We start from the raw sequence: 27,461 nt of genomic DNA, 5'->3' as shown, positions 1-27,461 counted from the left end.
TGCGTCGAAACCCGACATAGCAAGGATTAGACTGCGCCAGTTAAAGATTCCAGTGGGCTTAAATTTCTTAAACTCCATACGTAATTTCTGGTCAATAATGAGGAGCAAGTCGACCATTCCTCTTCGGGACTAGAGGGAAACGATTACCAGTTGTCTGATGAAAAGGCGATGAAGGTTCACTTTACGCTAATCCTAACAAGGAATGGTCTGACTGACCCCCATGAACATCCATTACCAAGAGTTTCTAGAAATAGTAAATAGAACCCATCACGATTTTACAATCTCCGCAGCTAGCCGGCGCGTACGTTGCCCACACTTTTTTTGTACTAACCCCCCATTTCAGGTAACAACTCTTCTGGGCATTCAGATTACTGGCACACCAGCTATTGATTACTCGGCAACAATCCCTGTCCCATTTTTTTTTGGATATAAGTCAGCCACGGCATAATCCGCCGTGTTTGAGTTTGTTTGGTGTTCACATGGTCGGAGACATCACTCCAGACAACACATGCAAAATATCCTAGTGGGTTTTTCTCCATATTTCCTGCTATCATACGCTCCAAATATCTATCTGTCTATCGCAAGGATATCCATTTTTGTACAAGCGCGGCTGCATTGAAGTCACAGAGACAGAGTCTTCAAGTTCGCTTCTCTCGCGCCATGTCCTCTGATCAGTCGTCTGGTGCGCAATCTCTAGAATTGCAGTCACTGCCATATATAGTAGGTTGGGATGTTCAGGAAGTCGGTAACTGGCTGGAGCAGATCGGCCTGTGGCAGTATCATGACTCCTTTGTCGAGAATGATATTACTGGAGAGGTGCTGATCCACTTGGACCACGACTTTTTGAAGGATTTGGGTGTGTCTTCGATTGGCCATCGATTGCAGATCTTAAGGGCGGTGTACAATATAAAGATCGCTCAGGATATTCCTATCGAATCTGGACAGTTTATACCGTTATGCAAGTGCTTTGCTTTTCATTCTTGACTATTACTAATATTGAATTGTAGCGCTGAGCGAGCAAGAAGTCGCAGATCATGAGACGGTTGATGTTCAGCGGTTGATGAAAAGCCTGGAGATTAGGGATCGGAGAATCATGCATGCTGAACAAGAAATCAAGCGACTGATGGAAAATTATTCACGGCTGCGAGAAGATCTTTTACCGATATTTAAGATGGTTAAGGAGTCAAAGGTATGCGGTTTATGAATATGAACTTATTATTTATGATAGAGCTCTCTAATACCATGGCAGCCTCTTCCAACGCCTGACTATGCTCCCCAAAATCACTCTAGTCATCAATCATCAACCGGTCCTCCATCAACACATCTTTCGTCTCGACACTCAATGTTTATCCCATCTTCGCAACCTATCTCTGGTTTATCGTCTTCGAATAGCTTATTGACGCACTCATCATCCTCATCACCACATCCAGGTCTTTCACGTAAAATATCTACAAAGAAAATGAACACATCAAAGTCCAATGCATCTCCAACACACACCCCTGACTGGCTAGAACATACTTTAATACCGTCATCGTCCTCTAGCAATACTGCAACAGCCATATCGTCGTCTGCTCCAACATCAACAGTACCATCTGTCGGCGCACCACTTCATCGCAATATGATAAATAGTCCATCGGTTATGGCGCCACCGTCACAACACCAATCATTTTCTACACTTCCCATCTCCTCAGCTTTCCCGTCGTCCCTCACACTTTCCGAGGCGTTCAAGCCGTTTAAACTGAAGCAAGATGATCCATGCTACAAAGTTCTCCCTGCTGTCCTGAAGGGACATAAGATTAACGATGACTGGCGGCAATACGCGTTACTAGTCTGCTTCGGTGATCAAGAGAGGCTGTTAGGGTTAGATGAGAAACCGTTGACCGTTTTGAAGGAACTGCAGGACGCAGGCAAACAACCCGTCTTTATGCTCAGGCCAATACAAGGCATGAAACATGAGCAGGGCTCGATCGTTACTGGAACCCCTGGTGGTGTCTTGTAAATTTGTGTCTTGTAATTTCTGGAGCTTGGTGTCGTAATTGACGGAAAAAAAAAGGAATAGAGAAAAGCTTTGCAGTACTGCATAAATTTGTGTTGTTTGGGCTACTGGTGTTATTTTTTCGGTTGGCTTTTGAATGTGGTGTTTTGTGTTGAGAGCGAGTTAAGCTGTTGACGTGATGTATGAATATGTACTGCTATGGTTGTAGCATATTTGGGATTTGTTCTTGTTAATTGTTTTATGGCTCCGTATTTTTGATATAGTTTATCTGTGACAATAGCGCCTGTCGGCGATTTATATATTTGATTTCATATTGTCTTCCATTTCATCATTATCTATCGTATGTAAGAAGATGTGGTTACGTATGGATAAGCATTGAAAGCTCTCGCTAGTTACAGCAAGGCGTTATTAAGAGGTCATCTATATCATTCTTCTTATTTCTAGCTCGTGAACGAACATCAAAAAATAACTTTTACAACAAAAATATTTAATATCCGTCCGTCAACGAAGCGTTCCTGGCTCAACTTCTCGTACTCTCCTACTCTTTATTAACTTTGCCGTCCCAAAATATTCTGACATTGTAAATATGTTGTGAAATTACAAAGAGGGTGTATCAAACAAGAAATATAGAAGCCGAAACGATCCAGAGTCTACAACAAGAGCTCCAGCGGGTTCTCGACGATCCGCTTGAATGCCTTGATCCACTCGCCACCGACAGCGCCGTCAACAACACGGTGATCGAACGATCCGGTGACGGTGATGACATCTTCAAACTTAATACCACCGTCGACGTCCTCGACGGCCTTGCGCTCCGTAGTACCGACTGCCAAGATAGTGCTCTGCGGGGGGTTGATGATGGAAGTGAAAGATGTAACAGCGGTGTTCATGCCCATGTTGGAGATGGTGACAGTGCCACCACTGTACTCCTCCGGCTTGAGCTTGCCATCCCGAGCACGCTTGCCAAGATCCTTGACTTCCTTGGAGATCGCGGCCAATCCCTTAGCATGGGCATTCTTGACAATCGGAGTAATCAAACCGGTAGGGGTAGAAACCGCGACCGAAACATCGACAACGGAGTACTGTCGGATAACACCTTCAGCCTCGAGCCACGCCGAGTTCGCGATAGGGACCTGCAGAGACGCCAGCGCCATTGCTTTGACCAAGAAGTCGTTGACCGACAATCGGTATCGTCCGTCCGCGGTGGAGTTAAGAGCCTCGCGAAGCTTAAGAAGCTTGGAGACAGTAACAGTCGACGACACAAAGTAGTGCGGCGAAGTCTGCACAGAGGAGGTGAGTCGGCTCGCAATGGTCTTGCGCATCGACGAGATCGGGATGTCTTCGAAAGTGGCCCAAGCTGGGGCCGCAGGAGCGGCGGTGGGAGCAGCCTTACTGGCGGGGGGTTTATACGCCTCGACATCAGCCTTGATGATACGGCCGCCGGGGCCAGATCCTTTGATGTCCTTCAGCGGAATGCCCTTCTCGAGAGCAATAGTCTTGGCAATTGGCGACGCGAGGATACGGGCAACAGTGGGTGCCTCAGGCTCGTCCGCCGGTTCCGCAGCAGGAGCAGCTTTTGGTGTAGGAGAGGGCGCTGCAGCAGCCGGGGCGGCAGCAGGTTCAGGTTCAGGTGCAGAAGCAGGCTTGCCCCCATGCTCCGTGATCGCCTCGTCAAGAGTGTAGTCGGCGAAAGAACCAACGTCTTCCTCATTGGGAACATAAATTCCGATGGGCTACCATACAAGTTAGCAATCCACCTCGAATGCAATTGGAATAGCTGCATCTGTCAGACAAAGGCATCACGCAGATTGTAATGCCACAACTGACAACAAATTCCCATCCCCACAGCTAAATGCAACATAATATTTGCAAACATACCTTGCCAACAGGAACATCTTTAGTACCATCCTCAAGCAAGATCTTTGCTAGGTAACCGTCGTCCTGGAACTCAAAGTCCATTTGTGCCTTGTCGGTTTCGATCTCGACGAGAATCTCACCAGGAGCTAGAGCATCACCGACTGCCTTTGCCCACTTACCAACGTTTCCCTGCGTCATGGTTGGCGATAGCGCAGGCATGTCGATGATAGAGTGTGGGGGGTATGCTAGAAGACATAGTCAGAAAATGCTTGAACTAAATTGATTGGGCCGCCCCCAAAATCAATTGGAAGGCAGTACGACGTAACCAGCAACGTCCACGCCAATTGCGTTCACCACCAAAAAAATAGCGTTGGAATGTAGCAAAAAATCTCTCACATTTTGAAGCATAGAGCCGAACTAGATTGGGGAGGACCAGCCTCTGGTGCAAAGGGGAGGAAGAGCGCACGCAGCTGGAAACCAAGTCAGAATTGATGTTCGATGAGAGCACAATCAATTGTTACCGCGGTAACAATTGAACTAACATACGCATTGGCAGCACGGCGAACAGCGGTTGCCGATGCCAGACGGCCGACTATTGTGGCGGACATTGCTGTAAGGAAATAAGAGGGAAGACGTTGACCGATACGGAGACGAGTGGATAGAAAGCAGAGCGACGACAAAATCGCGGAAGAGCGAGGCCCAGTGAAGATGTGGCCCACCGCTAAGGCTGCTTGCCGCTCCGTCGCCGGCGCTTTTCCTTGGCCATCCAACTCTCAGATACCCTAACCCATAGAACATGGAGAGCCATATTTGACCCTCACGAACTTATCCCGTTGTAGCATAGGTCCTTCACTATTGCGATCGACAGGTGACTTGATATGGAAGCGAATTAGAGGCAGGACCAATGACCATCAATTATCCGTCAGGAACCTTAGTATAATATGCTGTTCACGCCTTTCACCTTCGTTTCGTCTACGTTCGCGGGAGAAGAAGCTACGTGTCTCGGCACCATGTGCAATAACTTGATCCCGCGAAATCCAAACGGAAGATTATCTAAATAGGACGCTTTGCCTAAATCAATCTAATCAATCTATACCAATAGTATAGATACAGAATGGATACCCATATTTTGGGTAATGGTGGTCATAAGTTGGGGGGAGCCAATAACGATGATCCCACTTATTAGCCGCCTCTAACCGCGTCTTGCCGAGCGCAAAGGACCGGGTGCGTAGACCTACGCACGAGCCACGTATTTTTCAGAACAACAACCCCCAACCAATCCCAAAAAAAGACAACAGAATTACGTTTTAATTAAGAGCCGCTAATATGCTGTGCCTATATATTTCATATCGTGTAATTTTGAATTGCCTACTCTTCTCAATATTTTGGATCACGTAAAAATATTGTAAAAATATTCGTTTGGGGATCGGTTGACGTGGCCTAGTATGTGAAAAGCTTTTGCAGCAATGCCAGTCAACAGGTAACATTTGCCTCGATAATCAAACTGAATACCGCTTGTCGAACAGTGAAACCAAAATTTAGGATGCGAATGTAATTTAACGCGCGTTGTGTCCCGTTCGCGCCCTTGACGCGTTACGCACGCAACATTGGAAGGAAGTATGCTCAAGGCTGTTGAGGACCCAACGTTTGGAATGTATTACTAGCAAGTCGTGGAGATATATCAAATATGCTTATCTCTTGTTTCGCATACCCCACATCCTCTCTCCCACTTTATATAACGACTACTCATGTCGCATTCCTTTGCCTTAGCGCAAGACCGAATCGAGATCGGTAAGTATTTAATTAGGGACCATATAATTACCTCTCGCCATTGGGGACCTCTTCATTGGGCCACATCGCCCAAACTTTCGTTGGACCACCAGAACTCCAAACGTTTGTTTCAAAACTCAGATATATATTCAACAAAGATGTCACTGACGCGACTCCCTGAGTTGGATCATGGCAATATCAATGAATAGTCGATGTCGCCTCTTTTAGCCCGCGCGGACAGAATCTAAATCGCGTCTTTAATCTCTAATCTATCATACTGTTGGAGTCATCTCCGTCTATTTCCTTCAATGTCCCGTTACTTAAGACGTTCATTGGCAATTTACTGATGATGATATTTGTTGGTTCTGAAATATACAACGTGCTGACATCCACGCAACATTTGGCCCAAGGGTGCTTGTACCGCTTATTTTCTTCGGTTAACCCTGCTAGCTCAATTGGCAGAGCGTGAGACTCTTAAGATATCTATCGTTAGTTATCTCAAGGTTGGGGGTTCGAGACCCCCGTGGGGTGATTTTTTTGGTTTCATATTCAGACAGATCAAACAATACCGGCTGCAAACTTGGAAGGCGGAAAAGGCAAATATTATTTTCCTTCGCGCATCATGGCCATATTCTTTCAATAGCTAATTTGCAGTTAGATCTGCGTGTAGATTTATCACCGTAGCTTCCGCCTGTATGGCGAGTAATGTGCCGAGCAACCAACATTGGAAAGACTAGTTTACGATATCGACAAAGTCACGCAGGAAATCAGCAATATTTGCGAATCCACTACCTGGCTCAACTACTATCGACTCCGCAATCTCATGTGTTCCTTCTTCGATATAATCAACATATTCTTCAATCCCGGGAGGAGAGCTAGCCTTTCGGTCCAAATTTTCGCATTTGATATGCTCTCGAATCTGTGCGCAGAATTCGCTCCTACTTTCAAATTTGGATCCATTTCTTGCTCCTCCATCTGCTTCGGAATATGAAGAATCTCGAGCAAAGCTAAATTGTATTCTTTCGAATTCCGTTTCGTCTTGAGAAACTGTCGTGGCATTATTCTTCTGCCTCCGATGCTTCACGTCCGCCATCAATTGAAATAAATCATCAATGTTAACAGATATATGAGACGATTCATAGTCAGTTGTCTGTTCAGCGTCTATGGCGTCGTTCTCGGAGTCATCTATTCCTTTACAAATGTTAGTAGATTCGGTGAAGATACAGCGAAAATGGAACACCGGTACTAATTTTGTTTTGAATCATAAATTTCGTTTCCGTTGGGGAGAAACATTCTGCAGTAGAAATCAGCAAATAAGATAGCAAAACAGATCCTACTCCTGGTCACCTTTCACGGTCGCTAAATGCTCGGGTTTTATTAATAACTGTTCTTGATTTGGACGACTATCATCAATATCAGTGAACCGTAAATTCCAGTCTTTAGACAATATTGATTCGTTGCACAGCCCGGTAAATTTCTGGAGTTTCGTGGTAGAACCATAATTCTCTTTCATTAATGGTTCATTAGCGTGTCTTTTGCTCGCGGTACTTTGCTGCTTTATCGATTGAGCAGGTGCTGTGCCATGTTTCGTAATAATAGGTTCGTTAAGTTCCCTTTCGTCGTCACTATCCAATGTAATATCATTACCGGGGTCCAAAACAGTTGGATATGAATGTGTTATTCTAAAATATTGTTGTCAATAACTCAGTGTATCCACAGTAATTTGATATACCACGAACGTTCGCAATTGCACGTCGAGTCGTTCAAAATCTTCATCATCCAACAAGCTGTCACTCGAGAAATTCAATTGATCGTTAAAAGGAACAGATATCTGAGGCACAGGCTTTATATCCCCGTCACCTATGGGCAGCGATTTGCCGGGATCGCTTGCTTGCGATAATTTAGTTTGTTTCTGAAACTCAGTGATTTTCCGCTGAGACAAAGACTGCAGCATTCGAATACTCTCAGGTCGCAGCGTAAGCTGGAGCTCCTGGACAGTTTGTGTCCCGACCAATTCTTCACACGAAACTGTGCATCGGCATTTCAGGGCTGTCGTCGGAAGGCTGCTGATCTGTACGCCCACAACAAAAACATTGCCATTTTTCATTTGATGCAGACTATAGTGCATGCACTTAGTATCCGAAAAATAAAATAAAATAATGGCGCGAACTCACATAGCCCGTCGAAATTCAACCAACTCGCCGTTGGATAATTCAAGCAAAAAGCCGACAGTCAGTAGTTTGCGATTATACATCTTTACCACAGTCTTATTCAGCATCTTCACAGCGACTTGGACCGCAATCTTAACGGACGACGTATCTCGCGTCTCTCCCAGTGTCTTCAGTGTCACTGAAAATCTCGGGATTTTCTCCACATCTTGTAAATATTTCATACCACGACCTTTATTCAAAGACAGCACGCTTTCAATACTGAGAATGTCCATGCTGGCCAGATCTGCGAATGTCTGAATATTCCTGTTGAGAAACTTGCGCAGAGTCGCTGGACCGATTCCGTCAATCTGGAGAAGAATGTTTGCGCTATTGTCCCATATTTCCGCTTGTAGAGACCGTGCAAGTTCTAGAGCATTACGCACAGATACCCCGTCAATTGACTCAATCTTGCAGTCGATAATGCAGCGAATAAGTCGTTGAACATGTTGCCATACGATGGCTTTATCAGCATGAAACTGGGTCACATGTTTCCCAGAGCCATCATACACAGGAAATTCCAAACGGCCCAAAGTAAACTGCTCCATATTAATATTCATATCCCAACAAGAGTATAATGAAATAAAATACCTGAATGATTAAGCTGACTTTGGCCTCGAAATCCTTGATGTCGGCAGATTTCAGCGGATACCGGATGCCAACAGCCGCATTGATCTCTTTATAGAACTTTTTTTCACCCTGTTTGAATCTGAAGTTCTTGAATTCACTTGATTTCCCCAGCACCGTTAACTACGGTCCGTTAACACACATGACTGTGACTCAAACAATACATGCACAGCACTCACGATATCCGACATACTCATTCCTGCACCGGCATTCATAAAATTCAGCATTGTTTGAAATTGGATATAGAATAATGCCATAGACCTGCCATAAATTGTAGACACTAATTCATTCCTGTCCGATGTCTCAACAATTTTGGAGATTTGTAAGCGCGCAATATTTTCCGTGCATAATTGGTCTAAACTATCCTCGATAGTCTTCGAAGGACCGGTTATGCCAATATTGTAGTGAGACGGATTCTTCTTCATTCGGACATATAGGAACGTAGATCGAAGCCATCCTTTTGCTGATTCGATATCGTTGATCGTTTTAAGACAAACCTCAGCGTTCTAAAACTTAGCATTATTTCGCGTACCAGTATGGAATTAGAATTCCTACCAGATGTTCTACTAGATGACTATGAAGGCAACTTTCGACGACTTCCTGCCCACAGAGAATCTGCTCGTACTTAGACTGCTTATCGCGCGTAGTCATAATAACAGCTGTAAACCTCAGTATAAAATTGGCAAGTATAAGTATTGTTACTCTTACCAACCCCGGATGTATCGAACTGAGGCCTTCCAGCGCGACCCATCATTTGATGCATATCAAATTCGGTATATTCCTGCACCTGTCCATCGATCCAGGCCGATGTACCTCTAATAACAACTAGATGCGCGGGAAGATTAATCTAGTAAGCGTTAATACCACACATCAACTTAGTAGGATTATATTACATGCCCCAACAGATAATGTCGATGTGCAGCAAATAATCAGAATCTTTCGTCCAAGAAACATTCTCTCAACCGTAACCCTATCTGGCAATGACAACCCCGCATGGTGATACGCCACACCCGATTTCGAAAGTTCGTCGAGCTCGAAGTCTTGAAAGTGTCTGCCGGGATCCATTCGACATGCCAAGATGGCTTCGCGTGACTTCATCCATGTCTTGGCAAGGATTTTAGCAGTTGAGACTGTGCTTTTGCGGGTCGGACAAAATATGATGATCGGCTTTTGCGCAAAGTGCGCATCTAAGATATCCGGAAGTCTTTCACCATCAGTACCACACTAGCAGAGCGGGGAAGTGCTAAGCATACTTGCCGTCATAAAGCTTATCCAGCTGAAACGTATTCGCTGTTCGAGCAGGATACCCATAAACATGAATGTCAAGCTGAACAGGCCTAAATTCCTCCCCAAACGCATATAGTTGGGCCGGCACTAATTTATGCTGAGCTCTGCCATGTAGCTGTGGGATATTCAGCAATAACTTACCTGAACGGGAGTTCCACTTCTGACCAAGCCATTCTGCAATGTCCTCAGCGTTGGGTATTGTAGCGGATAATGCGATAAATCGTGCATGAGGAGCGATGTACTTCATTCTTGACACCACGACTTCCAACGTCGCGCCGCGAAGATCTTTCAGAATATGAACTTCATCAATCTGCAGATCCGATTAACAATAAACAGATACAACGGCGTAGAGTAATCAAATCATACCAACACAAGCTTGACCAAGGTCATTAACAGATCATAGTCTGTCCATCGTCGAGTCGTTGAATCCCATTTCTCCGGTGTCGTGATAATGACATCAGCCTGCTTTACGGTAGCGACCTCTTCAGCAGACGTATCGCCAGTCAAGAAGCCACACTTCATACCAAGCACAGCTAGTCTCGCACCCCAATCCTGATACCTTTCGTAGCACAACGACTTGGTTGGCGCGATGTAAATGATTTTGAAGTTGCCGAGACCTTCAGAGACAAGCGTCCTCAGCATCGCGAGCTCGAAGAGAACTGTCTTCCCTGAACCCGTGGGCGATGATATGACCGTGTTAATGTCATTTTTATATAGAGTCGAGAAGCATATTGATTGCATGTCGTTAAACGCAGAGAATTTGAAGATCGATCGGTAACGGTCGGGTAGGACGGTTGTTAAAATTGGTTGTGGTGCTAAAGTGGCTGATCGTGTCATCGTGTGGCTTTGCGACCTGTTTATTGGAGTGAACGAGGTCATCTGGTCTTCGTTGCGACGATTCAACTGGTAGTGGGAAAGAATAAGGGCAGAACGGAGACAAGTTTGCGCGGACTGCAAACGAAGCTGTTGGGCAAGAATTGAAAACGCGTGAGATGTCAACAAACACAGAGAGCGGTAACCATTGTGATTGTGTCGCGTCTGCGCCATATCCCAATAAACTTTGTGATCTAACCAGAAGGCTATCATCTGACCTGACGGCTGGCATAAAGACTTGCAATGTTTGAATAAGAATTTGTTTGGAGCCTATAATGATAGTGGTAATGTAAAATAACATTTTGTTCTTAAAATGTAGTGGTCGGTGCGGGCCGTAGAAATCGAACTATAAAGCATTTCGCAGCGTGTGGCTGCATTTATATTCATTGCAGCATTCAGCTACAGATGGCCTGTACCCCCACGATCTCAATATCAGAGCTTATAAATTGCAGACAGTATTTTACTTGTGCTCAGATGCTTGATGAGTGATTCTGGACAAATAGCCGCTACCGTGTCTGATGCAAATAAAAGAATCGTTGTTCTAATCGGCGCGCCACGAGCTTCAGCACTTCCGGCTCTTCCAGCTGTTCGCGATGATGTGGCAGTATTTACCAATGTAGGGAGCGGAGCGGGTCATTTTACTGACGAAGTCGACGAATCATGTCCGGCAACTTGCGGTACATTTCTTTCTCTCGCCAAAATATAGTATTCTGTAGCTAATATGCACATAGATGAAACGTCTCATGAAATATCCAGACCAGCAGCTCGACGCCCTCCTTCTACGCGCCGAATCTCATACATCTCATGCATTCCAACTAGCGACTACCTCAAAGCATTCGGCCCACAGTATTTCTCCTTCTTAGCAGTCATTATGTGTGTCTCGCAACCGATCCTCACAAAATCCGGCCATTTCAATTGGATCACCATTGTGGATTCATCGGTATCGTATAGGTCGCTGATTGTGGACACGCATGGCGCTGTTAAGCCTTTGCCGATCTCTGTGTGGGATATAGACTCAATTTGTTGTTGGACAGGGTCGACGGGGAAGTGGACGCCGTGTGTTGGAGATGTCGTTTATCTCTCCGATGTGCTGATGCAGGAATACCGAGGGAAAGTTTCTGGTACTACGCGTCGGCATATTACGAAAATGCGGTTATTGTTCGCGCCAAAGGATTTGCGAGAAATGAGTACTTTGGACGCAAATGAGGAAGATATAAGTTTGTCACCTTTTTCAAGGACGATGAGAGAGTTGGCTGTCGAACTGAAGAAGTGGGTTGAAGTTATTGAGAGTAATCAGAGCATGATATCGACACCTGAAGTGTCGAAGAAAATTGGCCGTCTTGATGGTGGCAGATAAATAATTAGTAGACTATGTAGTGTGCTTCCTTTCAAGTACAAATCCGCTATATGCATTGCACGACGACGCTCAAGAATAGTGTAGCATACTATTTTTGTGGGTGAGTGGCCGAAGTCCCAACCAATTTTATATTAAAAATGACGATTGTAATCGAACCGTCACATATCTTGCATTTATCACTTCGCACGCACATCGACTAGGCCGACATTAACCCAACCGTTATTATTGAGTCTTCTTTGACACATACAGAAATGCCCATAATTTTAATAACCGGCTACCCTTGCTCTGGCAAGACGACCCGCGCGAATGAAATAGTCGCCGCGTTCAACGCAAAAGCACCAGATCGCAAAGTCCATCTTATCTCCGACGAAATGCTGGAAATTGATAAAAGTGTTTACAGAGGTACATTCCATTTTACTTAATTTTTTGCCAGGTTATGCTGTCTCTTGATCGACGTGATAATGCTAAATAACTCGAAGACGCGAAGCAGGAGAAACTCGCACGGGCGAGCGTTATGTCGGCTATTAAGAGATATATTTCACAAGAAGATATTGTTGTCGTGGACGGATTAAATTACATAAAAGGATTTCGGTACCAAATATTTTGCGAGGCGAAGGCGGAGCAAACGACATTTGCTGTTGTTCACGTTGGTACGCCGTCAAATATTTGTCGGGCGTGGAATGAAGCTGTCCAAAAGAATTCTTGGGACGAAGATTTGTATGTATCTTTGTTTTGATTTTTTGATTTTCGGATTTCACGCTGTCTCATTTTGTGAATGTAATACTGAGATCAGCAGATTCGACGCATTGGTCTTTCGATACGAAGAACCGAACGGCATGAATAGATGGGACTCACCTCTCTACACGCTTCCTTACTCGGACCCTATAATCACTCCAAACGAAGGCATTTTCCCACCTCTCTTCGACTCTATCATCCACGCCAAGGCTAAGCCACCCAACTTTGCAACAGTTCTCAAACCAGCGGTTTCAATTGACTACATATACGAGCTAGACAAGCAAACGCAAGACGTCGTCAAACATATTCTTGGACGACAGCAAGAAGGCGGCGCAGGTCAGACTGTCGTTGTTTCCGATGATGGCACGGTACGACTGCCGATCGACAATGTCGCGACCGCACGGATCCAGCGGTTACGAAGGAATTTTGTTGCGCTCAGTAAGGTGAGACAGATTGATTGTGGGAGAATAAAAGGCGCCTTTGCAGAGTACCTAAATCGTAATTTTGGGACGGCATGATAAGGTTGGGACACCGCGTCGTACCGCTGTATGAGGGGGCAAAATAGTGTATATATTGCATTGGGATTGGGAAGTAAAAGTTTATAATGATCTTGGTTAGAAGCGAAAGTGGAGTGCGTTCACGCGGAATCTGGCCTTCGACATGGCATTCGCTCATTACGTCCTGATGTCTCGTAGCAGGCTCTGACAGCCTTTTGGACCGAACGGGATGCTATGTGGCCATGTGCACGCTTTTATTCGACTACAATGAGTCCTAATTGCTAAATCGCCAACATGGCCAAATTAACAGGGCCGGGAATTTGCTGAGTCCATCGATCAGTCTCTAGGCATGTCCGCCATCCCATTTTAAACGTTCTACTTTGCAAAATCATATTAGTCTGTAATCTTGGACACAAGGCGCACCGGCGCGCAGTCCAATCTCGCATCTACAAGCAGATTATCCAGAAAAACCCGAACTCTGAGTTAGTTAAGCTTTCCCCTGTAGTCTTCCATATTACTGTTTGATAGAGTTCTAATAACGAATTAAACAACGAATGATGCATATGGTAGCCTCACAATACAATCCAGTAAGCATGACCAGACATGTCGAATGTCTACAATTACGACTGATAGCGCACACAAGGATTAGACCGATATCTAGATGTTCCTCATGTAAACAGAGGTGTCATAGCCTTTCTGCTTCCTGCTCTGATCAGAGTAATTCAAGGATGCTCTCGTTTAGCCTACTATTCTCTACGATGCTGGGTTGGGCACCGTACAGTAGAACCAGGATGGCCCATTGGTCGAGTTGTTTGACAGTACGCGCGGTTAGAGGAACTGAGATGATAGGCGATGATCGCGTGCGATAAAAGCTGGAATTACGCTGTTCTGGTGACTTAGATTAGGATAACATAGATAGTATATTTTGTGAAAAAGTAGAGGCTGCCTTTCGCCCCTGGGTTCAGAAAACTGGACACAACCACCCAAGTCTTGATTCCAATTGATAAGGTCCATCTTAAATTCACATACCTCACGAGGCATCACTCGTTCAACCAGTGCTATTGCTTCACTGGAGTCCACAGGATCTGAGGAGAATCTACAACCGGCGTAGACTTGCCACCACCAACCCCAGCGCGGCGCTGTCCCTTGATCGGTTAGCGATTACTAGTCGACCCATTTGCTTGCAGCGACGCATTGCTTGTAAGAACATGGCCAAATTGTTTGATCAAGCATATGCTTATGTACACACTATATCAATTCACAGTATAACATAATGATTTAAACAAACTCGATATTTCGCGCAAGAATACTCCAACTAAGACCATGAATACTACGTTGTATCTGGCGCTACCGATAACAAAGCTTGTCCAACTCTCACCTGCTATGAAAACAGTCTCTACAGAGACAATGCCACACTGCAACAACTGTGGCCAGGCAGATAACGAAAAAGTCACATAATCGTACAACAATGCTTGAGGCACTTCACCAAATCATCGTTCTGCTGTTGCTGCTGCTCAAGTTGCAACTGCTGCTGCGGATGACCAGGATACACATTTGCTTGGTGATAAGCACTGCCGGCTGTATTTGCATAGCCGTTTCCGAACTGAGGCTGATTCTGGTAGCCGTACAGGTCGTTGTTCTGGCGCAGAGGCTTGTATATCGCATTTGGCCGCTCGAGACTCGGGTAGTGATAATTGGCCTGCGCGAAGTTGTGTTTGGGCTGAAATGGCATCTGGCCCATCGGAGTGTATCCGCCAGATTGCTGGAAGTTAATGATGACGACGCCGGAGTTATCGCTGTCTACAGCGTACTGAAAGCCGTGTTCTTGACAGAGACGCTCGACAGCCGGCTAAATATCATAAAAAAGCTTAGGATTAGCATTCTCCACGAAACGTTATGTTGTGGATGTACTTTAATTTTCGCGGCTCCGCCGGTGGAGTGATTGCCCTTGCCCACGATGACCTCCAGATGAGATTCATTGCGTGCCTTGCAAGCGACAATTCGTTTTTCGAGATATTCTTCAGCCTCTAAAGGTCATCAGTAGCAGTATAGTGGAGTATGAATAAGCAGAAGCACCTTTCACATAAAGGCCATGAAGATCGATTTCATCTGGATCTGAGTCTGCGTTGTTTGACCGAAACACAAACTACGATAGTTTTAAATGAGCTAACAGTCGTCCAATATATATTAATCGCTAAACTTACAGTAGCAGCCTGGGCATTGTAGCCGTCCATATTGGCGGCATGCTGTTTGGCCTTGTCAGATAACTGCTTCGCTTCAGCACCGTCACCTCGCTCATAGGCTTCATGGGCCGCGTGATAGCATCGTGCACGCGCTTCATACTCATTTGAAGCTGCGGAATTATAGATCGTTAGCCAGGCCCGTCAGTGACAACGGAAAAATAGTACCCAAGTCGCGCAGGCGCATATACTAGACCAAGAATTAACATCCTGGCATCCACAGAGCAAATGTCGTTGGAACAAGCATTTGCCCCACACTATATCAACTGCCCGTCAAATAATCTAACGCACCTCAGCATCGTCCGCGTAATTGTAATCTCGCTGTGGTTTAAATGCTAGAAGGAATCAGTGTGATTCTCATTTTATGACATTTGATATATGAATTGTAACAATCACCGAGAAAACGCACGCGAGCAAGATAACGGAGATAATACAGCCGCGGTTGAACTCATATTTGCGAGACTGTTGTATAGCCTGCGGGGTAAGAGTACTTCGTCTAACCAATGGACCGTGCTAAAAGAAGCGGCCAACTGTCTTGCCACGGATTCACGCCAATTTCTAGAATTGCCTACCTAGAATCCGACAGTGAGATTAGAAAAATTGCACAGCAGTCTAAGTCCGTCCCGGCGATGTGATAACGAATTACCACGGCAGGAGGGTTTCGACGAGCGCGGACAAGAACCGGCGCTAGGCCGCATTCGGGCAGCATTCCGTACTCCGATGGGAGGATTCAATGAAGCCTCGCAGAACACCTGACAGCACGTGCTCTCATCATACTTCATTCAGTTGATTGGCGGGCAATAGAGTGGCTGTGCGCCATGGTACGTGCCACTGCTGTGGCTGTGCTTTGCGGGGCTGGCAGTTGGTGGAATTTGGCGAATTTCGAGAAGTTTTGCGGATGTGACGTCACGCCATTGTGGAAAACCGGACAGTTCGGAAGCCCCAGAATTACCTAACCCTGGCAATGAGAAATATGCGTTCGGTGCCGTGCCAGTTTCTGCATCTTATCATAATTCTTAGCACTTCGCAAACTTCATATTTGCCAAATGACTACAATGAAACGACGAGCATGAATGGCTCAGGCTGATCGGATTGCTTTTTCCGATTATCGGAAAATGTAAACCGTATCAGGCGCCGAGGAACCTTGTAGCATGATCGGGTGCGAACTCATCCGTGGCTCGAGATGCTACTGTCTGAATTCTCTTACCGATACAGGGAAATATGGTTCGATGCAAAGTATTACAATTTGACATCAGCACTTGCGGATGCGGGTTACCTGACAGTCTTTTGGTTGGCGATCGCCAGAATCGCGAGAGATAGCGTTGAGACCCACTTAATTGTCGTTGACGCTTCCATAGAGATGTAATACCTGCTTATGGCGCTGACCGGCACGAAATCAATTTAGGTACAGTACGAGTATGAGAGTTGCTTTTCACCGTGATTCGCCTCCCTGGCCACAGTGTCAAACTGCGCTATCAGCTGACGAGTAGCTTAAGGTGTGCCGAATCCTGACAGCACAATCCAGTCAGCGAGTGTAGTAGTCGGACTCAGTCTCGCTCAAGGCAGCTCGTCTGTGCAGTGGAATAAGGGCGGGGGAATCGTAGCATTATGAGAGCCGCTAGAGCAGCGTTGACGGTGCTAAAAGGCAAACTAAGCCTGAATAGGATAAGCACCCGCAGAAACTTGCCTCTTTGTGCCTAGCGCTGCGGTTCTCCTCATGACAAAAATACCTAGATGCTACGTTTGACGCGCTGTCGTCGCACTTGCACCGCTACTGTAACTAACCTTATTGCATTCTAAACCTCATCAGCCACCACCGCGCCCCACTTGCGCCTTCTAAGCAACAGTCGCCCGCGCATTTTGGCGAAACTGGACTTTGGGGACCTGGAGCGTGCGACTTGGGGGGGCCGCGCCCGGACCACGACCAAAACAAACTCTAGTCGAACATGCTGTTTGCTCTCCGTACTCTCCGCCTCCCAACGTCGCCTCCCGCCAATCACTAATTCCTGACTACACATCATCCGTTCAATAACTGCTCCAATGCCATCCGCGCCTAGTAATTCCTGACTCTACTCTGCTAGTATCAGCTATCTGCAGCGCGTCGCTCCATATCCTTTTCCAATTCTTCCTTGGTTTGGTCGTCCAAATATTTATTGTACCACTGCGCGAACGCTTTTCCTCTGATCTCAACTGACGATCATTCTTGTTACCCAATAGCGCACCATGGCGCGGCCATCAGATGACGGCTTTTATACTCGGCCATATATTGGTCAACCCCCTTCAGATGTCGTGGCACCACCTCAACAAGTGACTCCTGATGGACTGTCCCGTCCGCAATCAACAGGAACGGCGTACTCGTCGCGCAATGGGTTTCAGGAACACTGGCTGCCATCCTCCACATCAAATATATTAGGACGGCCCCAGTTTCAGCAACCTCTGCCACAGCAGTCACCAATATACGGGGCAACTGAGTTTGCTCCTGGAGCTGAGAAAGTGGTCCAATATCCGCAACCGCCATTACACCGGCCCCACCGACCACCACCGCCACCACCACCACTATATGGGCATACACAGCATTACTATCAACAATATTCATCAGACAATAGCACGCCTTCTGCATATAACTATAATACTGTACTTCCACAGCAGTACCAGCTTCCCCAAGCTTTTCAGCAATCCGCCCGCTATGGGGTAGTCCAATCACCTGCGCTGGTTCCAGCGCAGCCCCAACCGCCGATTGCAACCAATAGGGACTCATCATATTCAGCGCCACAACAGTCCCATGCTCAGGCTCACGCAGTTCAGGACTATTCGCCTCAGCTGCCGTTGCCGTTGCCGTCGAGCCAACTCACTCAGGTGGCTCAGAAGACTGAGCAACTTGAATCACTACCTCCACTGGCGCGTCAGCGTTCTCCATCTGATGCATATGGACCGGATTCTGGACAATATACGCAGCCGCCGGTGCGGCCACAGCTTCCATTGCCCCACTCGTCGTCGTCCCTGTTTTCGCGATTTCTGAATCCGCTTCAATCAAGTCCGAAACAACCGACCAGGGCACTCCAGCAGCAGTTGCCACCGTTGTCGGCGTCCCAGTCGCAGACATTCGATCGGGCCCCGGAAGCAATGAGATCGCCTAGTATGGGGCACAGCGGCGGACGGCAAGATTCGGTTTCACAGGCGCCATATCTACCCTATATTTCGCAGACTCCTGGGGGCACGCATTATCGTCAACAGTATGCACGTCAAGAAACATCGCAGTCATCACTGTTGGGAGAGTATCGGCAGCCACAATATAACCAGCCATCTGCCAGACGCCTCGAACCGTCGCTGCCACCTAGCTCTACACCAATTTCTTTCGGCCGGTCCTCGGAGTACTCGGCGCCTAAATATGACGAAAGTCGGACACAACAGCAGCCACCGTGTGCGAACCAGAAATTTCAGGGCGGTCTTCAAGACTATCGGCAGCCGTCTCCACTGGAGCCTGCGACTCGTCCACCATTGCCTACTTTCGATCCGCCGTTAAAGAGTTCGGAGCCGCCACAGCAACTGCACCAGGTGTTCTCACTTGAACAATACCACAGAAGCCAGCAACAATATCATCGTGGGTCAATGACCGTGCAGTCACCTGCGCTTTCGCAGTTTCAACGTTCACCACGATCGCAGTCGCATCAGCAAGGTCGACAGAGCCCGTCAACGCCACTGTTTTCCCCTTTAGCAATGACAACGCCATACTATAATGCGGAAGGGCATGTTCCGTTATTAGCTCCAGATTCGCCGCATAAGTCACCAAAGTCTATGACTGGCTCTCCACTAATCGGGCCGCCATCTCTGCCGTCTGTTTTGTCGTCTGACACGCACATGCGAGAGCAAACCACGCAATTGGAACTCGCTCGTCGCAAGTCATCTATTGCCGCACTTGTGTCGCCGCCTTTGTCGGCAGATGAACGTCGATCTGTCAGTGTTCCGTCTCTCAATCAGGCTACACCACACCATGAGCACACGCCGAGCTTGCCTCCAGATCGAACACACGAACCCCAGCAAAGCACCGCTGCCAAGGTTTCCCCGCGATTGCCATCGCCAGCGTATATCGCAACTGGCGCGGCATTCCCACCTGCCGAATCAGTGGTGTCCTCACCGAGCTTGAACCCACAGCAGCATCAGCAATCGAGCACACAAAATTCGCAGGAATTGAAGGCAACAAGTGCAGATGCTTTTACTCCGTTGCTTGTATTAGACCGGAGGGATTCAGTGTCGGGACATCACGAAAGTGCTACACAGAGAGACTTCAAGAAGAGAAAAGCTAGCGAGTCAAGCGAGAATGTCCGCCCCAAGAAGCTTTCTGGCGAGGGTATTGTCCGTGAACGATTTCGCGCGATTGCTCCGACTCCATGTCCGGGAAAGCAACCGGTTGATGAAGCTTCATCAGGGGTCTCGTCCCGTGCGCCAACTCAGGCGGTGACGCCACGACCGTTGCGGAAGCCACTGCCTGTACTTGCGCCTGCTCCCACGAAATCTGCTGAGATGGCTCCCGGAGGAGGGCCTGCTTTAATTTCTGTATCGGCACCGCTCAAGACCGCGACCGTTCCATTAGTGTCTTCTGTATCGGGGTCGTCGTCGAGTTCTTCGACTTTATTATCATCCTCATCGTCGCCTTGGTCTGCGAGAGTTGCATTGAAGCCAGAAATACCTGCCAGTAGTGAGCTCGTTGCGCAGACGGTCGTGAATCCTCCGGGTCCGGAACAAACGAGTGCACAGCAGTCTTATAAGGCTACATTCGCGAAACTCCTTCCGCGACTCACTGTTCCTGAATCATCAATGCCCTCGTCAATATCGCCTGCGACAGTCTCACCTACCGCAAGTTTATCGGAACAGTTGCATGCACCTAATCAGATCCCCACTGACTCGGTATTAGTTAATTCGTCGTTGAGTGGGACGATGACAACGACGTCTAGTACTAGCACAGTTCAGATTGAAACAGTTACGACATCACCTATTGCGGCTGCTACAACTGTGGACTATAGTAGTAATCCGAACGAGCAAAAAAATCCCGCGAGGCCATGTCTCGCGGAATCTGTGTCATCGCAGCTCGCGGTTGTCTCTGAGAGGAGCAATGCGGTGTTCCCTGAGCCGTCAGAGCTCAACAAAGAGGCAGTAGTGCCTTCCATACCTGTCCAACAGAAATCATCCACCTTGGAGCCGCTGGCTAACGTGAAGAATTCAGAGCCTGCTTCGGCGCACGACTCAACTCCTGCGTCGTCCGTGGACGGGGTTGAGACCATCATGACGGATGCAAGGTCGGGAAGTCCGTATTCAGTGTCAACGCCCTCTCCGCCGGAGTCGACTGCAAAAGGCGTAATCATGAAGAAAATGCGGATGGGGCCAAAGAGTACTTCGACGCGTATCACTGTTGTTCCTATTTCGCACAAACGGATGACGGAGGTGGGTGATTCTGACAGGGATGGTAGCGACGAAGAAGGTGAGATTCTTTTGTTTTTGTGGCGCCTGCGAAATGCTGACGGTATTAGACGATCGGGGGGATTCTCAAGATTCTGATAGCAAGATAGATGTTGATGAAGGTGGAGAATCGGAGAACGAGCCTCTGATTCGTAGTGTCAAAAGGCAAAAGATGTATGCTCATATTGACAAATTGTCGTATCATTGAATCCTAACACGCTTTAACAGATCACAACTGGACGAAGCTTCAGAGTCGAAAAGCATACAGGGAGAACGCCAGTCGTCCACCGTATCTTGTACATCTGAGAGCCCAGCTCTGGATGGCCGCTCAAAATCCAAATTTGAACACAATTTCTCAGCTGAAGCTGCGTTCAACGAACTAATTGCTGCAGGCAAGAACCTTCGAAAGGCGTTGACGCTGACAGCACCAGCTACGTCTGAAGATCGGGAAACTTCGAATCCGAAGAAGCAGCTGGATTTTACTGAGGTCGCGCTTCATAATGGGCGCGAACATGTTGCGGAGTTGAAGGTTGCTCGGGATAAGCGTGATTTGTGTCGTCAGGCCTGGTTGCGAAGCGTTATTAAGGGCCGCGCTGAACTTTCGTCAAAGAATGATAACAGTATCTTGCGCCTCCGCCAATGGTTGAAGTGGTGGTGGACCGATATCGCTGCGCGCCATTCGGAAAATCAATTACACGGATCGTGGGGTAAGCGTACGCAGATTTCAAAAGCTTGGCAAGCGGCGTACGATGTGTCGGCTAGTATCGTGCACGCTCGTCTGCGTCAATGCGAAAGAGTATATGAACTACAATACCGATGTGGCTGGCCGGCGCTCGTCCTTGCGACGATGGCAACGCCGGCATTCGGTCCAACGCAGCGTATGCGCAAGTCGCATTTAGAGCGGGGTTGTGACGCCACGCAGATTTCTCAGAAGGACTGGTCAGAATTTATCGTGCTTGCTGAGAGTCGAATCAATGAGATTAGAAGTGTGGTGTTGAATCAATGCGGGTATGACGGAATTCGACGGATCCTTGAGAAAGCGGCGGTCACGAAACCGTTTGCGATGCAGGGATTAGCCTTATTCCCGCCTTATTCTTACCCTGAAGATGCTGAAACTATTGTGGTGATGCCACGGACAATGATGAGGAACTCGCGCGTGGTGTTTGACAAGCGAAAGAAAAACAAAAAGGATGAAAAGAGGTAAAACTCTATTTGGGCATATTAGGACTTTGTATAATAGGCCGGTATTAGCTTTCTAAGCCTTATTATATGGTTTCAGGTGTATTGGTATTAATGATCTGCATTTCGTGTTATTTAATGTTTCGTTCATTCACGTGGGAAAAATGGTTTATATGGTATAAGGTATGTTATTGCCATCTATTTACATATACACACGGCTTCGATATTGTACATTTCATTAATCATGACCACTTTGGTAGCAACTTAATAACAATCAATCCCACAAGTACACTAACAAACATGACAAGCGCACTGACAATATAAAATCTCCAACCTATAGCACTTAATTGTCGATACTGTGTCAGTCGGCCACCGGTCCGTTTCATGTTGTCAACATTCCGATCTAACGCAGCGGCCGCATTATTCACCACGTCTTTATCCACATCCAATTTTTCGCCGAGTGCAACGGCATTCCGCTTGAGAATCTGAGTCTGTGCAAGAAGAGACGCAGAGATAGAGTCCTGTTGTTGGCGGTGGTAATCGAGACGGGATTCGAGGGTCGTCGGCGTGCCTGTTGGGATCGCGAATGCTTCGGATTTGTCGGTCGTAGCGATCGGTGTTGCGGATGGTGTGGACAGCATGTCGACGTCGTCGGCGGGCAGTTCGGCCACGGTTTTGGTAACGGACTGTTGTGGTTTCTTGGATGCTGAGATATTTCTTGTCTCAAGTGCGATATTGAGCGTGTCTATTCGTTGAGAGAGAGTCTAATCGGGTTGTCAGCAAGTTGACAGTTCAGTACAGAAGTACACTAAATATACCCCATCAAACAATTGCAATTTCTGAATCTATGCGTTAGCTGCTGTCTAGCACAATCCGTAGCGTACAGAAAACATACATCCTGAATGTTTCGTATCCGCCTTCTCTCAGCTAATATCGTAGCCTTTGCACCTCCGTTCAATTCATTCCCGTCGCTCAGTCCACCGATACCACGCGCCACAGGAGCTTTATCGATTTGTCCCAGTAGTTTCCGGGCATATTCCAAATTCTGCAGCATTAGTTAGTACTCCTTATGGTTCGGACCGCTGACAGAATGCTTACTGAAGACAATATATTCCGTTGAATCGTCTGCTTACATATATTCAGCGCGTCATCCGCAACAAAATCGCCATCCGTTCGCGTCGATGGACCCGTCTCGAGCGCTTCCACGTCATGAGTAAGTCGTTCCACTAATACTGATAGGTCCCTTAGCGACATTTCGTATCGCGATCTTATCGGATCGGCAATCCAGTTAACTGACCGTTATATATAAGAGTAGGGTGATGAGAACAGCCGCAGGAAGGACATGCAGCGAGCCTCCACAGCAACAGCACGAACAGAGCTAGTACGTATTGAGCGTAGTGCGGTTAGAGACGAAACGTTAAAACTTGTACTATGTTGCACAAATTGAGTTCATTTACTGTATTCTCTCGTTCGACTCTCTTTGTTCGATCTAGATTGGCGTTGTCTACAATACTGACTGTTATTGGATGATCTCCTATAATACCGCATTTATTGCCACGGGCGTGTACCCTGCCAACATTTGCGCGTTCGGACGACGTTTTGCGTATACTGAATCTTGTTGACATGATGAGTCGGTATGGCAGCAGACTAGGCACGCCGACACAATTCAACCAAACCCCTCGTCCCGCACTACCTGCTACGTCAAGTCAGAAGTCATCTATAATCCTGATAGACTCTCCCTCTGGCCGCCAAACGCCGACAGCAATTGACTCAACACTAAAGCATACTGGCGATAGCAACGGTCCAGGAATCGTGATCCATTGGTCGGACGGCGATCCATCAACCTTTCCTTCCGGCGAATTATTGAATCCGCACACGGCAGCGGATGGTACACGAAACTATTTCACAATGATCCAGCGTGATGATCCGCGGCATATCAGCTATTTACAAAGAATCGCGCAATTAATGATCGAGGCCGAAGTTTCGCGAGGCAAGGATCTTAGTGCTATTCCAGAAGGTGCCAACGATTTCACTATTGAATTCTATTGGACATATAAAGCTAACGCGCTACAGGCGCTTCAATAGTACTAAAATCTATGCCGAAAGGATACGCGATTTTCGACCACTGCACCAATCAACCGCCCGGCGTTGCTATGGATAAACACGACACTTACGTCTTCGGACATCCATCAGGTCGCAAGTTCCGCCGTCCGCATGAATTTGTACCTCATGCAATTTGGATGGCAACGAATGCTGACCATGACAGATCGCAATGTAAATGCGATTTATGCAGTATTAAAAGCATGGGGCTGCAGCGCACTCATGTGAAGCGCTCGGCAGGAAAGAAAATGACGGAAGCCCAAATCATTAAGGCAGCTACACGGTTACAGGCTGAAGAGGAGAGAAAAGAAGATGCCAAAATTGGCGGGCCGTGGTATCGGACGGGTGAAGTTGTGCGGCATCGTGTACGACAAACGGGACAACGTGATTACTGGGAGCCTGCGTTTGTCAATCAAAGGCCGTCGTTGTATGACAATGAACCTATAGTCGATGCTAAAGAGCAGGAGGCACGAGAAAATGAGGGATACGTGCTATATCTATTTGAAACTAAATCGATTCTGCGGGATGTCCCAGAAGGTGATATATTGCCTTGGCTGGCGATGCCGCAGACTTGCGCAATCGAAAAAGTAATGGATGTTGTCCAATCGTGGTCAGTATTCGACAAGGATCGTGTAACCCGAGAAGGTACGGAATATAACGGAATGTTTTGGGGAGCAGAGAAGATATGGGTTGGGGAAGCACTGAGGATCAAACCTGACCCTGGGATAGAATCTGAGCAACCGAACGACGAGATCTTGGTTATAGACAAGATCGTGGTTACGACCGGCGGTATGCCGGCTATAACTGGTGATCTATATGTTGCTGCGACAGTCACCGTGCAGCCTAAAAATCCCCCACTGCGTGTTTGTGCGGAAAGGAATTGGAAGATGGTTAATACGCTAGAAGATGCGATCGAAATAGGCGGCACGGAAATATCTGGAAGGTGGTACTCCTCGACTGTTTGTGACCAGCACTTATTGCACGAGGCACTAGTTGACATTGAGAATCGCGTTGGCAGTCGAATGGAAGTTGCAGGATCCGATAAATTCCAACTTCGCGAAAAGTCACTACCTGCAGAAACACGGAAAAGACTTAACAGCCACGATTCCGGAGACGAGAGATGGTCTTCAAATGAGAAGAAACTAACGGGACGGAACGATGTTGGTATGACGAACATGTACATATTGTAAATCGATTGAACCTATTAGATGGCCATTGCTTGAGTTATATAGTTTGTGGTGCGGATCACGGTTTGTATATTAGAGCCTGATAGAAGTTATGATGGATTATTTGGTTGTTTAATGCATCTATTGTTGGGTAGATTGATTACGCTACAATCCACCATATGTGCACCAGAGTTGGACTTTCACAATCTTGCCCTGAAAAAAGGTGTGTAAAATAAAGGTGCTCGTACCGTTGTTTACCTCATCTCGACGCGTCGAAAGGAAAACCCCATCCGCAAATATACGAAATCACGAGCATCACCCCCTTAGCGCCTGTCAGTCGTACACTTGTTCAGAATGCCAAGGTAAGCCGATTACGCTTTGCGAATAGGTTATTTGGATAATTTTTGCGATTAATTACTTGAATGATGCTCTCGAAACCACAAGGTCATCGTGTACGCTGCTAACTTGGTTCACAGGGAAATCATCACGTTACAAGCAGGTGTGACATTTCAGCTAATATTTTTTTCCTATAAATTCACCACTGAGACGGATGATTTAACAAGTGCATAGGTCAATGTGGCAACCAGATCGGGAGTAAGTTCTGGGAACAGCTCTGTCTTGAGCACGGTCTAAGTCCTGACGGCAATCTGCGTACCGATCTACCCACAGTGGGCGGGACAGCGGACCGGAAAGACGTTTTCTTTTACCAGTCCGACGATACTAGATATATTCCGCGTGCATTACTGATTGACCTTGAGCCACGAGTTGTTAACGGGATACTTAACGGCCCTTACGCAAAAATGTACAACCCAGAGAATATATACGTCGGTAGTGATGGTAGTGGCGCGGGAAATATTTGGGCATCCGGGTATCGCGCAGGCGAGACATTGGCGGATGAGTTAATGGATATGTTAGATCGTGAGGCGGACGGCAGTGATTCGCTGGAAGGGTTCATGCTTCTGCATTCGATAGCTGGGGGTACCGGCAGCGGATTGGGTTCGTACTTGTTAGAACGGCTGAGCGATCGGTTTCCAAAGAAAGTGGTGCAGACATACTCCGTGTTTCCTGCGTCTCAGCAAGTGTCGGAGGTAGTAGTGCAGCCTTATAATAGTTTGCTATCTCTTAAACGACTAACACAGTTTGCCGATGCTGTGACAGTGTTGGACAATGCAGCATTGTCACGATTAGCGGCGGATAGTCTGCGGGTGCAGAGTCCAACTTTTGACCAGACGAACCAACTTGTTGCGACGGTGATGTCGGCAAGCACGACAACGTTACGGTATCCGGGATATATGCATAACGATCTTGTATCCCTACTCGCGAGCTTGGTTCCCACGCCTCGGTGTCATTATCTCATGACGTCCTATACACCATTCACAGCCGATCTCGTTGATCAGGCTAAGAGTGTGCGCAAGACCACAGTGTTGGACGTTATGAGGCGGCTTTTGCAACCCAAAAATCGAATGGTGTCCACTCAGCAAAGTGCTAATTCGTGCTTTATATCTATCCTAAACATAATACAGGGAGAGGCGGATCCAACTGACGTTCATAAAAGTTTATTGAGAATACGAGAGCGTGGATTGGCTTCGTTCATTCCATGGGGCCCGGCTAGTATACAGGTTGCTTTGACGAAGAAGTCGCCTTATTTACAGAGCTCGAACAGAGTTAGTGGATTGATGTTGGCAAATCATACAAGCATTGCTTCAGTAAGTCACGGTTGTTTTTGTTCCGTGGGGATTAAGTTAACAAGTTGAGCAGCTGTTTAAGCGAATTTTGGACCAATATGATCGGCTAAGGAAACGTAATGCGTTCTTGGAGCCATATAAGAAGCACCCGATGTTCACGGACGGTCTTGAAGAATTTGATGATGCTCGGGAAGTTGTTGGAGACTTGATTAATGAGTATAGATTAGCTGAAACGGCGGAATATCTTGCGTAAGAGACTAAGGACAGAGTGAAGGTTAGAATACTATAGGACTTTTATGAATTGTAAACTGTATATTGTAATTGCTGTATATCTCTAGTTTTGTATCGGTATGGGATTTTTTTTTGTCTGGCAATAAGGAAACTTGTTCTCAATGGTTGCTGCAATTTATTTCTAGTAATCGTCGCACAGGGAT

At 46.9% G+C, this 27,461-nt stretch overlaps 10 protein-coding genes and 1 non-coding gene across 11 annotated transcripts; 7 read left to right on the top strand and 4 right to left on the bottom strand.

Moving 5' to 3' along the window:
- The first annotated feature begins 289 nt into the window (after nt 1-289).
- On the top strand, nt 290-2,472 carry V1513DRAFT_405664 (uncharacterized protein). Its single transcript, XM_066895614.1, has 3 exons — nt 290-958; nt 1,008-1,189; nt 1,250-2,472. Exons 1-3 carry the CDS (start codon nt 661-663, stop codon nt 1,997-1,999), a joined length of 1,230 nt encoding a protein of 409 aa, XP_066751040.1. The 5' UTR covers nt 290-660; the 3' UTR covers nt 2,000-2,472.
- On the bottom strand, nt 2,318-4,530 carry V1513DRAFT_452884 (2-oxoacid dehydrogenases acyltransferase-domain-containing protein). The gene is made up of 4 exons (XM_066899174.1): nt 4,397-4,530; nt 4,247-4,320; nt 3,872-4,095; nt 2,318-3,726 (listed from the first exon to the last, which is right to left on the bottom strand). The coding sequence occupies exons 1-4, from the start codon at nt 4,456-4,458 to the stop codon at nt 2,647-2,649; spliced, it is 1,440 nt and encodes a 479-aa protein (XP_066751039.1). The 5' UTR covers nt 4,459-4,530; the 3' UTR covers nt 2,318-2,646.
- Nucleotides 4,531-6,060: 1,530 nt separating this feature from the next.
- On the top strand, nt 6,061-6,151 carry V1513DRAFT_t89. Its single transcript has one exon. It is a non-coding gene; the product is annotated as a tRNA-Lys (tRNA).
- Nucleotides 6,152-7,790: 1,639 nt separating this feature from the next.
- Nucleotides 7,791-10,578, bottom strand: V1513DRAFT_460736 (Sec63 Brl domain-containing protein; the record flags this gene model as incomplete). Its single annotated transcript, XM_066899857.1, has 9 exons — nt 7,791-8,366; nt 8,419-8,577; nt 8,634-8,960; nt 9,010-9,113; nt 9,163-9,301; nt 9,358-9,658; nt 9,708-9,828; nt 9,883-10,051; nt 10,108-10,578. The coding sequence occupies 9 exons, from the start codon at nt 10,576-10,578 to the stop codon at nt 7,791-7,793; spliced, it is 2,367 nt and encodes a 788-aa protein (XP_066751038.1).
- A 383-nt stretch (nt 10,579-10,961) lies between these two features.
- On the top strand, nt 10,962-12,097 carry V1513DRAFT_259443 (uncharacterized protein). Its single transcript, XM_066894510.1, has 2 exons — nt 10,962-11,291; nt 11,346-12,097. Exons 1-2 carry the CDS (start codon nt 11,096-11,098, stop codon nt 11,969-11,971), a joined length of 822 nt encoding a protein of 273 aa, XP_066751037.1. The 5' UTR covers nt 10,962-11,095; the 3' UTR covers nt 11,972-12,097.
- On the top strand, nt 12,098-13,354 carry V1513DRAFT_259546 (chromatin associated protein KTI12). The gene is made up of 3 exons (XM_066894511.1): nt 12,098-12,373; nt 12,451-12,688; nt 12,768-13,354. Exons 1-3 carry the CDS (start codon nt 12,223-12,225, stop codon nt 13,222-13,224), a joined length of 846 nt encoding a protein of 281 aa, XP_066751036.1. The 5' UTR covers nt 12,098-12,222; the 3' UTR covers nt 13,225-13,354.
- A 1,245-nt stretch (nt 13,355-14,599) lies between these two features.
- On the bottom strand, nt 14,600-16,135 carry V1513DRAFT_481376 (uncharacterized protein; the record flags this gene model as incomplete). Its single annotated transcript, XM_066900357.1, has 8 exons — nt 15,853-16,135; nt 15,735-15,778; nt 15,612-15,633; nt 15,408-15,556; nt 15,280-15,349; nt 15,115-15,230; nt 14,685-15,052; nt 14,600-14,627 (listed from the first exon to the last, which is right to left on the bottom strand). Exons 1-8 carry the CDS (start codon nt 15,893-15,895, stop codon nt 14,600-14,602), a joined length of 840 nt encoding a protein of 279 aa, XP_066751035.1. The 5' UTR covers nt 15,896-16,135.
- Nucleotides 16,136-17,421: 1,286 nt separating this feature from the next.
- On the top strand, nt 17,422-22,362 carry V1513DRAFT_452856 (uncharacterized protein). Its single transcript, XM_066899173.1, has 3 exons — nt 17,422-20,919; nt 20,969-21,071; nt 21,126-22,362. The coding sequence occupies exons 1-3, from the start codon at nt 17,667-17,669 to the stop codon at nt 22,099-22,101; spliced, it is 4,332 nt and encodes a 1,443-aa protein (XP_066751034.1). The 5' UTR covers nt 17,422-17,666; the 3' UTR covers nt 22,102-22,362.
- V1513DRAFT_452855 (uncharacterized protein) lies at nt 22,245-23,386 on the bottom strand. Its single transcript, XM_066899172.1, has 4 exons — nt 23,175-23,386; nt 22,972-23,121; nt 22,895-22,915; nt 22,245-22,840 (listed from the first exon to the last, which is right to left on the bottom strand). Exons 1-4 carry the CDS (start codon nt 23,328-23,330, stop codon nt 22,319-22,321), a joined length of 849 nt encoding a protein of 282 aa, XP_066751033.1. The 5' UTR covers nt 23,331-23,386; the 3' UTR covers nt 22,245-22,318.
- Nucleotides 23,253-25,555, top strand: V1513DRAFT_452852 (uncharacterized protein). Its single transcript, XM_066899171.1, has 3 exons — nt 23,253-23,289; nt 23,387-24,093; nt 24,150-25,555. The coding sequence occupies exons 2-3, from the start codon at nt 23,700-23,702 to the stop codon at nt 25,364-25,366; spliced, it is 1,611 nt and encodes a 536-aa protein (XP_066751032.1). The 5' UTR covers nt 23,253-23,289; nt 23,387-23,699; the 3' UTR covers nt 25,367-25,555.
- Nucleotides 25,556-25,630: 75 nt separating this feature from the next.
- On the top strand, nt 25,631-27,458 carry V1513DRAFT_466811 (Tubulin/FtsZ, GTPase domain-containing protein). Its single transcript, XM_066900087.1, has 4 exons — nt 25,631-25,704; nt 25,819-25,841; nt 25,913-27,048; nt 27,101-27,458. Exons 1-4 carry the CDS (start codon nt 25,697-25,699, stop codon nt 27,278-27,280), a joined length of 1,347 nt encoding a protein of 448 aa, XP_066751031.1. The 5' UTR covers nt 25,631-25,696; the 3' UTR covers nt 27,281-27,458.
- The last annotated feature ends 3 nt before the right edge of the window (nt 27,459-27,461 follow it).

Source organism: Lipomyces chichibuensis (assembly GCF_038497645.1).
Source record: "Lipomyces chichibuensis strain CBS 12929 unplaced genomic scaffold V1513scaffold_52, whole genome shotgun sequence".
NCBI lineage: Eukaryota > Fungi > Ascomycota > Lipomycetes > Lipomycetales > Lipomycetaceae > Lipomyces > Lipomyces chichibuensis.
Note: the sequence above shows the minus strand (reverse complement) of the source record. Positions and strands in the feature narration are given on the sequence as shown.